At 48.1% G+C, this 13627-nt stretch overlaps 1 protein-coding gene across 2 annotated transcripts in view; it reads right to left on the bottom strand.

Moving 5' to 3' along the window:
- Positions 1 to 13627, bottom strand: part of HELZ (helicase with zinc finger) — a 1742088-nt gene that overhangs the window by 1170268 nt on the left and 558193 nt on the right. For both annotated transcript variants that reach the window (XM_086930935.1, XM_086930936.1), the window contains exon 11: positions 9370 to 9664. In XM_086930935.1, the coding sequence (XP_086787061.1) occupies positions 9370 to 9664 (295 nt within the window). The remainder of the gene's footprint in view (positions 1 to 9369; positions 9665 to 13627) is intronic.

The raw sequence follows: 13627 nt of genomic DNA, 5'->3' as shown, positions 1-13627 counted from the left end.
GTTTTTATATTAAAAAAGATGGCCGCGTGGTCGGACCATGGAACTGGCTGGACCGATGTTATCCCAATGTGGTCATTGTTAGTGAAAATACCATCGAGTGTATGGCTGGCTTGGTGCATAGGTTTTGAAACTATCTGTTCCATCCCAAATCCCTGAAAGTTATCAATAAGGGCGGAGGAGTCAGTATCATTATTTTCCTCTAAATGGAAATTAAAATTGCCTAGCATTGTAGAAGTGACTGTGTCGAGGCAAGATACTAGGAAGGTTTGGAGTGCTCTAATAAAAGAGGCTCTAGATCCAGGGGTCAAATTAACTAGTAGAAAAACTGATATCAATTGGGGGGTTTCATGGAGCAGAAGCAACATCAGAAAGGAGTAAAGGCACACTGGAGATGGTACAACTGAGTCAGTTTTGGCTATACAAGATCAGGCATAGTGGGTGAACACACACATTTTTCTGTGACCTGTCACAGGAGTGAAAGTTATTGGTACACTTTGAGGAAAAAAATGAAAACAGAAGACAAAATAAAATATAAGACTATGTTGATAAAAAGTACCTATGGAATCTCAAACCCAACCAATCCTAACAAAACCATGACAGTGGTCAAAGGGTGACTCCACAACTCTCCTGGCCAACCTAATGGAGAAAAAATAGTTTAGTAGGTCTAATATTGCAAAGAGTAGCACAGTGACTCTTATAGTGCAGGACAATAATAACATGGGCAATAACGGACCTTCTTCAGTGTACAAAGTAGACCAATAGGACATAACTGTAGAATACTAAGAACATGCAAACTGAAAATCAGAACGTGAGACACTGAATACCATGTAAAGGATTCCCTCCGAACAACACAGAAAGGCATAGACCCACCAACAACACATATGTAATGTACTGAAGTGTTATGGTGAAAACAGAGAGAACTGTCTGTTGACGATGCCAATGGACGATCCATGGTACTGTGTCATTTTATGCTTCTTTTTGATTGAGAACTTTGAGATGGATGATTATAGCTCATCAGGCAGTGGAAATAAGTGGACCAAGAGGCACAATGGATATACAAAGGAAACCAAAATTAACATGGATTTCAACTTACTTTGAAGGACTAGGAAGCCCCTGTGTCATTAGATGGTTTTGTTGGCAAAATATTATAAGATGTTGACCTTCACATCTGCCCAAGTAACAGATTTGGATCTTCTCATGTGGGCTAATATTTGGACAATGTGCTCATAACGCAAGGGTTTGAAGATTATAGCACTTGCCAAAGATATGTATTTCAACTTGTTTGAAGGCATGCAGAGCGCTAGTTCAATTCTCAACTCCCTACAGATGACAAAGACGCGGAGGGTGCCTCTTCTATTTTGGGCGTCTCTTCTATTTTGGTTGTCTAACAGCTGAGTTCACGATTAAGTTGTTGGACATTTGTGCGTGTTAAATCAACCTGCACAAAGGTGGAATGAGATGTCTTTCAACCTGCTTACTTTAGATTCAGGTTCAGAAAGTCAGGTTGGATTTCTCCAGTACTTCCTGCTACATTCCATTTACGACTATCACATCTGTTTGGTTTTAGTGTTTTGTGCAATGCCTTGGACTGCTGACAATTTCTTCAGTATCGCTGCCAGGCTAGAACTGGGATCCACTTCATCTTTTATTGGCAGTGTGAAATTGGAGGTTCAGCCTTCAAATCCTAAAAGATTAAACTTTGCTATTTCTCCTTTGGCTCTGTCATTTTAGAAGGGTAAATGGAATTAATATAGGTAATGAAGTAGAAAATCAGATGGTACATCACATGCACTAGCCGGTTAGGTTATCATTAAAAGGTGTTCTTAAATGCTTAGGCATAACAAATGAGATCATGAAAAAATGCTACCGGTTGAGCAAGGCAGGTACTGACTGTTGTGGGTAATGCTAGACGGATAATGCAGGAGTCCATTCATGCATCTAATAATGGGTTCACTGCGGTCACTGAAAACCTAGGCAGTAACAAAATATATGAGGGGACTAAAGAGACAAGCTACTGAACATTACCGACCCATTTGTAGGATATTACCTAGAGGCTTCTTTCATGTTTTCATGCAATAGGACAATGGATGTGTACACTACCACAAATAGCCCACGAATTTGCTATCAGCTGGGCTATTAATGGAAAATGCCCGACTACCTGCATAGTGAGAATAATTTGATGAATTTTTAGTAGGGAGCAGAATGGTCATGCCTAGCAAGGTGTGATGCACTGAGGACAAAGAAGGGTGTTGCACTGATCAGAAACAGTGATCCATTGATTGCAGCAGTAATATGCCTACCATTTTATATACCTGTTTGCATTGCACTGGACCAGGCTTGGTGATTTCCGAGAGCTAGCGTGCTTATCAGTAGTACCCCGCACCTTCAAATGCTTGGGCGATTGCTCCATTGATGAGTAAAACCTTTGTTATGTTGAAGAACAAAAGAGCTCCCAGGAATCGGACACCTGTGGGCTCAAGCTACTCCCCTCCATTCCAATTTAGTAAGTCAGTAGCTGATGAAGTATTGCTGAAGTTTATTTTACAGTCACCTGATTTCCTAAGGAACCGATATTGTTCTACATTTCACCCCAACAGTAACTTCAGGAGCATAACATTCTCTAGACTCATAAAGACTCTTATTTTCTAATACTAAGAAACCATTTGTTTTCTCTCGAAGGTTTAGAAAAAGTACACTAAAAACTCTAAACAGAGTCATGTAAATGAAGAACATGAATGAGATGCTGTCGGAATATAACTTTGAGCTTTTCAATAAAATTATTTAGATCAGCTTTTAAAATGTATATTGCATTAAACTAGGTTAAGTTTCAAAGTGGAAAACTATTCACATGTAGACAGTATGGGAGTCAATTTTAAAGAAAAAAGCTTGCAACAGATTATCTGCAAATAAGCAACAAAATAAAATGTTAAAAGACACCAGTAGAGTTCTAACGCAAACTCGGAGGGTAGAGGGTAGACCCTTTTCACCATCACTATCTTCCTCGAGCTACCAAGTAAAGGTTCTATACACTGTAAATACATTGGACGTTTTGCACGTTTGTCAGTAATACCTACCTATGATAATAACAATTCCAACTAGGCACATTCTTATGCTCATTGCATTGTGTGAGTTCATAGAGTTTGGGAACTTTTTTTGTTTTTAGTTTTACTTTCTTCAACTTTCACCTGGCGGTACACAAAGAAATAACTGTCATTGCCAGAGTCGCACAAGTTACACACCTTCGGTAACGATATATCTGTAAGAAACAGTAGTTGGTATTCGATTCCTTACTTTCGAATATCCCAAGGCGTCAGACTGGATCCGGAAAATTTTGCGTAGCAGTACCCCTGCGCGTCCGTCGTCGTCGCCGGGATGACGTCGGAGTACTTAGACGCCGCCGTCGCAGGCGGACGTCAGTTCTTATACACAGCTTTTCCGCGCCAGAAACGCAGAGCCGTGTTAAGAACCAACACTGGTGCCATGAAACTAGGGCCCTGAAAGGGGATGACCTTAACCCTAGATATCGGTTCGCAGAACGGGGAGGATGGGTTTGGCGGTAAGGAATCTAATACTAACTACTGTTTCTTACAGATATATCGTTACAGAAGGTAAGTAACTTGTGCATCTGAAAGAAACAGGTTAGTATTAGATTCCTTACCTTAGAATAGATACCCCAGCAATACCAACCCCGGTGGTGGGACTGCGATCCAATGATCACACCAGAAAGTCCTGGAGAACGGAAAGGCCGAAAAAAGACATCTCTCCGGACTTGGTTGTCCAGGCAGTAGTGTCTTGCGAACGTGTGCATCAAGGCCCATGTAGCTGCCTGGCAGATGTCCTGCAAGGGGACTCCCCGAACCAGGGCAGTAGTAGCCGCCGTGGCCCGAGTGGAATGGGCACATAGCCCCACAGGAGGCTCCTTTTTAGCCAGAGAACAACAAGCCTTGATGCACAAGACGACCCATCGAGAAATGGTCCGTATGTGCACCGCCCGTCCCTTCTTAGCGCCCACGTAACCACCAAAGAGTTGGTCATCCACCCGGAACTGGCATGTGCGCACCAGATAGTATGAGAAGGCACGTTTTGGGTCCAGACGGTGGAGCCTCTCTTCCTCTTTCAAGGGATGCTGAGGTGGAAAGAAGGTGGGCAAGGTGATGGACTGCCCGATGTGGAAGGCTGTGACTACCTTAGGCAGGAAAGAGGGTCGCGTCCGCAACACAACTTTGTCTGGATGGACAGAAGGGAAAGGAGGTTTAGAAGAAAGAGCCTGGAGCTCATTCACTCTCCTGGCAGAGGTGATGGCAACCAGGAATGCAGTCTTGAGAGTAAGGAACGAAGAGGACAGTTATGAAGTGGCTCGAAAGTAGCGCACATCAGATAAGTCAGGACAAGGTTCAAGTCCCACTGAGGCATCACGAAAGGAACAGGAGGAAACATATGAGTGATAACCTTCAAGAACCTATTTACAACTGGGGACTTGAACAAAGAGGGCTGATCAGGGAGCCTTAAGAAGGCGGAAATGGCAGAGAGGTAGCCCTTGAGAGTGCCCAGAGCAGAGCTCTGCTGGGCAAGAGACCGAAGAAAGAGGAGAACCACAGAAAGAGGGGCAGAGAGTAGATCCACAGCCTTTGCTGTGCACCATGCCACAAATTTGTTCCACCTGCAGGCGTATACCGATTTTGTGGAGGGACGCCTGGCTGCCAGAATCACATCACGGACTTCAGGAGGCAAGTCATATGGCCTCAACTGTCGCCGCTCAATCTCCACGCATGGAGGTGGAGGCTGGACAGCTTCCGGTGGAGGACCGTCCCCTGCTGCTGCGACAGAAGGTCCTCCTGAAGTGGCAGACGAATCGGGGGATCGACTGACATGCTGAGTAGCTCGGGATACCAGTATCTTCGTGCCCAGTCTGGAGCTACAAGGATGACTTGGGCCCGGTCGCGCCTGATCTTCTTCAGCACTCCGGGCAGAAGTGGTATAGGCGGAAAGGTGTACAACAGATCGCAACTCCACTTGCGACGAAAATCATCTCCGAGCAAGTGCTGCCTTGGAAATTCCAACGCGCAGAACTGATGCCATTGCGCGTTCCCTTCTGTGGCGAATAGATCTAACCAAGGCTCCCACCACTGCTGAAAGAGACCTTGCGCCACGTCAGACTTCAGAAGCCATTCGTGATCCATCATGCACAGACAGCTGAGTTCGTCCGCCCTGGCGTTTAGGGAACCTCCCAGGTGTTGAACCACCAGGGTCACGCCCTGATGTTCCAGCCACTGCCAGAGGCGCAGAGCCTCCAGGCATAGGGTCCACGACCCCACCCAGACATGTTTGTTGGAGTACCACATGGCGGTGGTGTTGTCCGTGAACATCTGCACTACACTCCCCCGGACAGAGGGGAGAAATGCCTTCAGTGCAAGCTGGATCACCCGCAGCTCCAGAAGGTTGATGTGGACCGGGACTCCGCCGGAGACCAGAAGCCTCTGATCTCCGCCTCTCCCATGTGGCCCCCCATCCCTGGAGGGACGCGTTCGTCACAACTACGTGCTCCGGTTGGGGTAGGGAGAGGGATCTGCCGCTGACCCAATCACGGTCCATGAGCCACCACTGCAACTGTCTTGCAGTGCCCTCCGAGATCAAGACATGGTCGGACAAGTTGCCTTGATGCTGGGCCCACTGAAACTTCAGGTCCCACTGCAGAGCCCGCATCCGCCACCTGGCGTGATGCACCAGAAGGATGCAGGAGGCCATCAGTCCCAGAAGCTGCAGCGTCAACCTGACCGAGACTCGGGATAACGGCTGAAAGATCGGAATCAGAGCCTGAATATCCCGAACCCGCTGTTTTGGGAGGATAAACCCGAAACTGCGCAGAGTCTAGAACCGCTCCGATGAAGAGGAGCTTCTGAGAGGGACACAGGTGTGACTTCGGCACATTGATGGAGAACCCCAGCAGGTGCAGGAGGTCGGCCGTAGTCTGGAGGTGGTAGGGGAAGACTGAAACCCCTAACCTGCGCAGATGAGCTGCGACCACCGGCATGACTTTCGTGAACACTCGTGGGGCGCTGGTAAGGCCGAAGGGGAGCACAGTAAACTGAAATTTCTCGTGGCCTAGCGTGAACAGCAGGTAACGCCGGTGGGCCGGCAGGACGGAGATGTGAAAATATGCGTCCTTCAAGTCCAACGCTACCATCCAGTCTTTTGGGTCTAGGGCAGCTAAGACCTGAGCCAAAGTCAACATCTTGAACTTCTCCTTCCGGAGGAAGCCGTTGACGTTCCGTAGGTCCAAAGATAGGGCGTAGGCCCCCTTTGTCCCTCTTGGGAACCAGAAATTAGTAGGAGTAACAACCACACCCTACTTCTGGCCCAGGAACACGCTCAATGGGCCCCTTGGCCAAAGGGGCCGTAACTTCCTGTTGCAGAAGTTGCAAGTGATCCCCCGACATGTGGTGGTACTGCGGTGGCACGGCTGGAGGGGTCGCCTCAAAGGGTAGGTAGTAGCCCCTTCGGACGATTTGCAGCACCCAACTGTCCGATGTGATGGAGCGCCAGTGGAGGTGGTGATGGCAAACTCTGCCCCCCACTGGTGTCGAATGGGCCTGAAAGCTCGAACTAGGAAGGCTTTGAGGCGGATGCTGCGGGGGTGGATGTGGACTGGCTGCGCCGTTGTCCCCTGTTACCGCTGAATGGTAGTCTGCGGCCCGTGGCTGGCAGGACGTGTGGGGGCGCCCCTCCCATGGCCACTAAAGAAGCGCTGGGCAGAAGTTTGCTGACGTGGGGCTGACAGGCCCAAGGACTTGTCCTTAGTCCTGGAGTCCTTAAAGCATTCCAGCGCACTATCTGCCTTGCCACCGAAGAGGTGGCTGCCATCAAACGGCATGTCCATAAGGGTGTTTTGGACATCAGCCGAGAAGTTGGCGGACCTCAGCCAGGCGTGGCGGCGAACCACCACAGACGTGGAAATGAGCTCTTCCCAGCGAGTCTGTGGTATCCAGTCCACACCGTATTGAATACCGTACTGCGTCTCTTCCCTCCGCGAGGGCTTGAGCGAGCTTCGCCCGGGCACCCTCCGGGCACTCAGGCAGCACTTCCGCGACCGTATCCCACTGAGAGTGGGTGTAACGGCCCAAGAGGCACGCAGTATTGACCGACCGCAATCCCAAACTAAGGGAGGAGAACATCTTCTTTCCGAATTGCTCATACTTCTTGGATTCCCGATTCGGCAGTCGGGAATGCGGATTGGGAAGTAGAGGCCTTGATAACCAGGCTCTCGGGGTGGGATGGGTGGACAAGAAACTAGGGTCGCCCGGAGCAGGGTGGTGTCACCTAGCGACGTTCCTATCTACAGGGGGACCTGTAGCGGGCCTGGACCAGGTGCCCAACAGGACGTCCGTGAGAGCCTCATTAAACAGCAGTAGAGGCTCTGGAGAGCTTACCTGCGGTTTAAGGAACTCTGTGAGGATGTTAGACCTCACCTTCGCGACGGGGAGCTCAAGAGCCCTCGTCAGCACCACACTATAGGCTGCCCACTCCTCCGTAGGCACGGTAGGAGGGGAGACAAAACCAGTGTCTGGGGATGTATCCAGGCCACTGGCCTCCCCTAGTTCCTGTGTCCAGTCCTGAAATGACTGGCACTCACGTGCCGGGGGGTCCTCAGATCCCCCCCAGTCTCCCTCGATGTCCATGTCCTGAAAATCAGGTGTAAAGGATGGACCCAGATCCTCTAAGAACTCCGCTTTGGCCGGCGCCGGATGCGCCGTCGAGCGTCGCCGCTCCGACGCCGGATCCGGACTGAGGGGTAAACCAGGGACAGCGTCGTGCGGGCAAGATGCAGGGGATGACACCTAAGGAGCTGACGCCAGCTGGATCGTAAGGTCGACCAGTGGCGACCCAGATCCGGAACCCGATCCAGCGGGACCTTGCGGCGTCGGGACCGAAGTCGTCGACGGCGCCGAGGCTGAAGCACCCGACGGCGCCGGGGCCGAAGCACCCGGCCCGATTGGACTCCCGGTCGGGGCCGCGTGATCCGAAGTCACCGCAGAACACTATGGAGGAGAGAGCGACCTCATGTCCATGAGGAAGGCTTTGATCTCCTCCGAAGTCGCGTTCTGCCCAGGGATCAGCGGTTCTGGAGCAGGCCGTGAGGCCTGCGGCTCCGGCGGAGCCGCGTGGGCGGTGTCACACGAACCCCCCGGCCGCATTGCGCGAGCGTCGGGGAGAGTCAGAAGAGTGATGTTGCCTCTTCGACTTCTTGTGCCTCTTACGTGAGGACTTGGCGCCCGACAAGTGGTGTCGGCTCGCCGAGCTGTGATGACTCCGGTCCCTCTACCTCCTTCCGGACCGGGACCTCGAACAGCGCGGGCCGACTGCCGGAGCTAGAGGAGCTTACGGGACCGCTCCCGCCTAGCCTTCGACGTCAAGGCCCGGCGATGGGGGTCGGTAACCTACATCAGTCGGTTGAAGTTGGCACAGGGCTTGAACCCGGGCATCCCTACCGGCACCGATTGAGTCAGGCGACTCGAAACAGATCCAAAAAGGATGGAAAAAGATTAGTCAAAAAGTGACTAAAGGGTACCACTTTCTCGGGACCTGCGCTTGCTGGCGCGGAAAGAAAAAGAAGAACTAACGTCAGCGTGCGAGGGCGGCCTCCAAGTACTCCGACAACGTCATCCCTGCGCCAATGACGCCGACGACAGACGCACGTAGAGCCGCAGACGATGCCTACCGACACGTAGGGGTACTGCTACGCAAACTTTTCCAGATCCAGTCTGACGCCTGGGGATATTCTAAGGTACGGAATCTAATACTAACCGGTTTCTTTCAGATGGGACATACACAAGACCTATTAAAGAGGACGCGAAGGAGACAAAGCTTTCATCACACATGAAAGACCCATTGAGAGTGAAATGTTTAAGTTTGCAGGGATGCCCACATTTCAATATAATAGTGATTAGCCTTTCTATAGATCATTTAGCTTATATAATATATAAATATTAATAGTGTAGAGAATATCATAGTAGAGCAGAGTGTGGCAAAATACTGTCATTTCAGAAAGTGTCAATGGTGGAGCTGTGAGCAAAAAAGAGTCGGGAAAGAATTAAGCAAAGTTTTTTAAATGGCTTTTCATGAGACTGAAAGAACATTTCTGTTTGATTACCTTGTTGTTTTTCAACTAGATAACTAAAACAATCATTCGAAACAAAGAAGTATTTCCATGACCTGAAAGATATTTCAAGTTGTGTAAATAAACTGCAATTACCCCCAACATCAATTAAAATGATAACGTGAAGATGACCTATGCAATATTCCTCTTTTTCACAATGTTTCATCTCTACTGTATACTGAATTATAATATCTACAAGAAGATAAGAACATTACCTTCTGTTGAAGCAGCATCAACCATTATTCTTTGCATGAGTACTGGTTCTGTACCAAAGTCAAACACCACAGTTTGCCGAAAAGTTCCAAAAATTTCTGTGTTGAAAGCTATGCAGATTTTATAAATGCAATGATCCATTCCATTTTGAGTACTTTTTCCTCCAATCCATTCTTGGCAACTTTCTGGAACTTCCTGTAACTGACCCGCATCATCTCCAGCAGAAATGGAGACAATACTGAAATGAGGACGATGGGCATCATACAGCAAAGCCACTCGATGGAGTATTCTTGCAGGCTAAGGGGATATCAAAAAATTATAAACAGGCATCCAAATGTACAAATTAACAAACCCCCCAAAAATGCTTAAATAATCATATCTATGGTGCAGTAATTAGGCAGATATTAAATGATTTTGGTTCAATAACGTACTACCAATATAGTTTCAATTTCAGGGTTACACTGTTTTTGTAGCCATTATTAGCATGAAACATGACACTGCGTAGTAAAACAATATACACATGATAAATGTTCAGAGGGGTATCATCACCAAACGCTGCACCTCACTGTAAATGTAGCCCTTATGTGATTTCAGTAACATTTCCTAATGGATGAAGAAGCATTCAGTTATTGTGCCTCCAGCATGGAGACACCAACAAAAAAAATATGTTTGTATTTGTTAATATTTTCAGTGTAAACGCTGATGCAATACAACTGCACTTTTTCCTCCTGAAGTCTCTCTAGCGACAGTTACATATACATTAATGTAGTTCATTAGTTTTGTTGTACTAATTCAAGGGCAAGTCAAGGGCATGACTGAGCTTTTGAAAGTACATGTAAGGGCAAGCGAACAAATTAACCCGATAGGCATGATTCTCGTTCACCTTTGTGGACCGACAATCTTTGATCTCTAACACAGCTCATGAAGTATCTTCCAACACTTCTCCTCCCTACTCCTCTTAAACTTCTAACCTAATTTCACAAGAATCTCCCTGATGCATTTAGTCCCTCAAGCACATGCAGTATTTTTCCCCGTCTCTCAACAAGTCTCTACCACTACTTTTAGAGTCAGTAAGGGATGAAACCCAAAACAATACTAAGTTCTCACACCTCGCTGTTCTTAACCCCAATACATGCTATCCTCACCTGGAGACATACAGTCCAGTGTGGATAAAATGGACAACCTCATTCTGCAAAACTTATCTAATGCACACATTGCCACTGCATCATAAATTCTTTACATTCCCAAGAATAATCTCCCAAAACCCCAAATACTCCAAAGAAAACTGGTAAAACAAAAGAAAACAAGTTACTTACCTGTAACTTTGGTTCCCCACTATGGGTAACTTTCATAGATTCCCATGCTTTTGTATCATTCCCCGTCGTCGGAATGGGAGTCTCGGTAACAAAAATACCATAGCAGTAGGTACAAAAGAAAAAGAAAAAAGGCCTCATTCCCTTTTGTAGCATATGACCCTCTTTTTGTAAAAGAGACCAAACCTAGGCATCAGCCAATCAGAAGTGATTCACCCCTTAGAACCCTCCTGAAGGAACCTCAGAGCCTTAGATTTGCGTAGCCGTTGTGTATCAGTCACCATATCTGTTGTAGCCTGAGCTTTCCTCGGGGAGGTGGGTGGGCGCATGGGAATCTATGAAAGTTACCAATACTGGGGAACCAGTTACAGGTAAGTAACTTGTTTTCTTGCCCAACTATTAGAACTTTCATAGATTCCCATGCTTTTGTATCAGAGTAGCAAGCAGTTAGCAATAAAAACCACATTTTGTGTCATAAATACATTGTAATAGCCAACATGACACAAAGGTACAAAATGTGTAAACAAAGGAATGTGGGATGAAAGGAAAGCTCACCAATTATTGGAAGAGGTTCCTCAGGACAGCCTGGCCCACTGCTGCATCCTCTTGCTGTAAGGACTCCAAGCAGTAATGCTTAATAAAGGTGTGAACGCTGCTCCAGGTAGCAGCTCTGCAAATGTCTTTAATTCGTACCCCCGCAAAGAGGGCCATTGAAGATGCCACTGATCTTGTGGAATGTGCACGAATCCTGGCAGTCAGAGGTTTCCCTGCCGCAGTGTGGCAATGCAGAATGGCACTCGTGATCCATCTTGCTATCCCGTTTGGACAGCGGGAGACCTTTGCTTGGACCACCAAATGACTTCCGAAATCCCTTAGTGCGATCTAAGTAGAATTTGAAGCACCGTTGTACATCCAAAGAATGCAGTGACTTATCCGCTGGTGAAGCAGGTTGAGGAAAGAGCGCTTTCAGAATAACCGGCTCGTTCAAGTGGAAGTCCGAGGGTACCTTGGGCATGAACCTAGGGTTAGTTCTCAAGATTATAGTGTTCCTTTTAAATTGTAGGAAAGAGTCCTGGATAGTAAGGGCCTGCAACTCTCCAACACGTCTAGCCGATGTGAGAGCGAGGAGGGGAGCCAATTTCCATGAAAGGAACTTTATGTCAGAACGATGAATTGGATCGAATGGGCCTTTCATGAGCTGAGAAAGGACTAGATTTAGATGCCAAGTAGGGAGGTGGAGGCCTCACTGGTGGATAGACTCTGAACAAGCCCTTAAGAAATTGTTTGGCAATCCTGGAAGACCACAAGGAAGACCCAGACCTTCTGTATCTCGAAATGGCCGCCAAATGAACTTTAATTGACGAATGGGCTAGTCCCGACTTAGCCAGGGACAACAGATAAGGTAGGAGCTTATAGGGCTTTGAAGCAAAGGGGTCATTTTTTTCTCTCATACACCAGATACAAAATCTTTTCTATTTAAGACGGTAAGTCCTGTTCGTTGAAGGAGCCCTTGCCTGGGAGAGGACCTCCTTAATTTCGTTTGAGATGGGGAGATTCATAAACTCTCGCTGCTCAGGAGCCATGCTGTCAGGTGTAATGACTGTGGATCTGGGTGCCAAACCTGTCCTTCGGACATTGTGAGATCTGGTATAGTCCTCAAAAGGAAGAGGAGGAACTAGCGACAACAGATGGAGTTCCGTGTACCAGAATTGTCTCTGCCAAGCAGGGGCTATCAAGATCATCGTGCACGACTCCACTTTGATCTTCCTGATGAGCCGCGGGATCAGAGGGAAGGGGGGAAAGGCGCAGACAAATGTCCTTGACCAGGCTATCGAAAGCGCATTCCCCAATGACACTCTGTGGTGAAATCTGCTTGCGTAAGACCGGCATTTCTTGTTGGTCGGTGTGGCAAAGAGATCCACCTCCGGTCTGCCCCACTGGCTGAAGACCTCTTCCAGAACTCGCTGGTTCAACTGCCTATCGTGGCTGACTGAGGATGACCTGCTCAGTCTGTCGGTGTTCTCGTTTAGAACTCCTGGTAAGTGTGCCGCCTTTAACGATATTCCGTGAAGTATCGCCCATTCCCAGATCTGTTGAGCTTCCTGTGACAACGGAAGAGATCTGGTTCCTCCTTCTTTGTTCACGTAGTGCATGGCCGCGGTGTTGTCCGTCCTGATGAGCACTTGTGAACCTCCTAAGCGGGGAAGAAAGGCTTGCATAGCCAGTCTTATTGCTCTTAGCTCCCAAAGGTTGATGTGGAGCCGTTGCTCTTGAGGAGACCAATGGCCGCTGACATGTAGGTCTTGCATCACTGCTCCCCAACCCTCCAATGATGCGTCCGTTGTTACTACTTGAGGAGACGGATCGTTTACGATGGATAGACCTTGGGACAAGTTGTCTTGATCTGTCCACCAAAAGGCCGCTTCCTTAATCATTGGAGTGATGGTCACCTTGTCCTCGAATGATCCGTGAACCTGTTTCCAGTGGTTGCCTAGTCACTCCTGCAGAGGTCGCATCCTCAGTCTGCAGTGAGGAATCAGGGGAATACATGATGAAATTACCCCCAGCAGAGATTTGTAGCGGCATACTGAAAGACACCTTCTTTCTTGTAAGTCCTGAGCTAAGGTTTGTAGTTTCTCCCTCCTTTCCAGAGTCGGAAAGGCTTTCGAGAGTTTTGAATCCAGGACGGCTCCCAAGAAACGCGCCTTTCTGGACGGGACTAGGGATTACTTTTCATTGTTTAAAGTGAGTCCCAGATTTTGAAACAAATTTGTACAGGCCCGAACAGCGTCCCGCGCTGCTTCCCTAGATGGGGCCTTCAGACACCAGTCTTGCAGGTAGGGGGAAGACTTGAAAATGGTTTCTTCGTAGGAATGCCGCAACAGGCGCCAGCACCTTTGTGAAAATCCTCGGGGCTGAGCGAAGACCAAAGGGTAAAACCCTGAAT

The sequence above is a fragment of the Lissotriton vulgaris genome, chromosome 7 (assembly GCF_964263255.1).
Source record: "Lissotriton vulgaris chromosome 7, aLisVul1.2, whole genome shotgun sequence".
Classification (NCBI taxonomy): domain Eukaryota; kingdom Metazoa; phylum Chordata; class Amphibia; order Caudata; family Salamandridae; genus Lissotriton; species Lissotriton vulgaris.
Note: the sequence above shows the minus strand (reverse complement) of the source record. Positions and strands in the feature narration are given on the sequence as shown.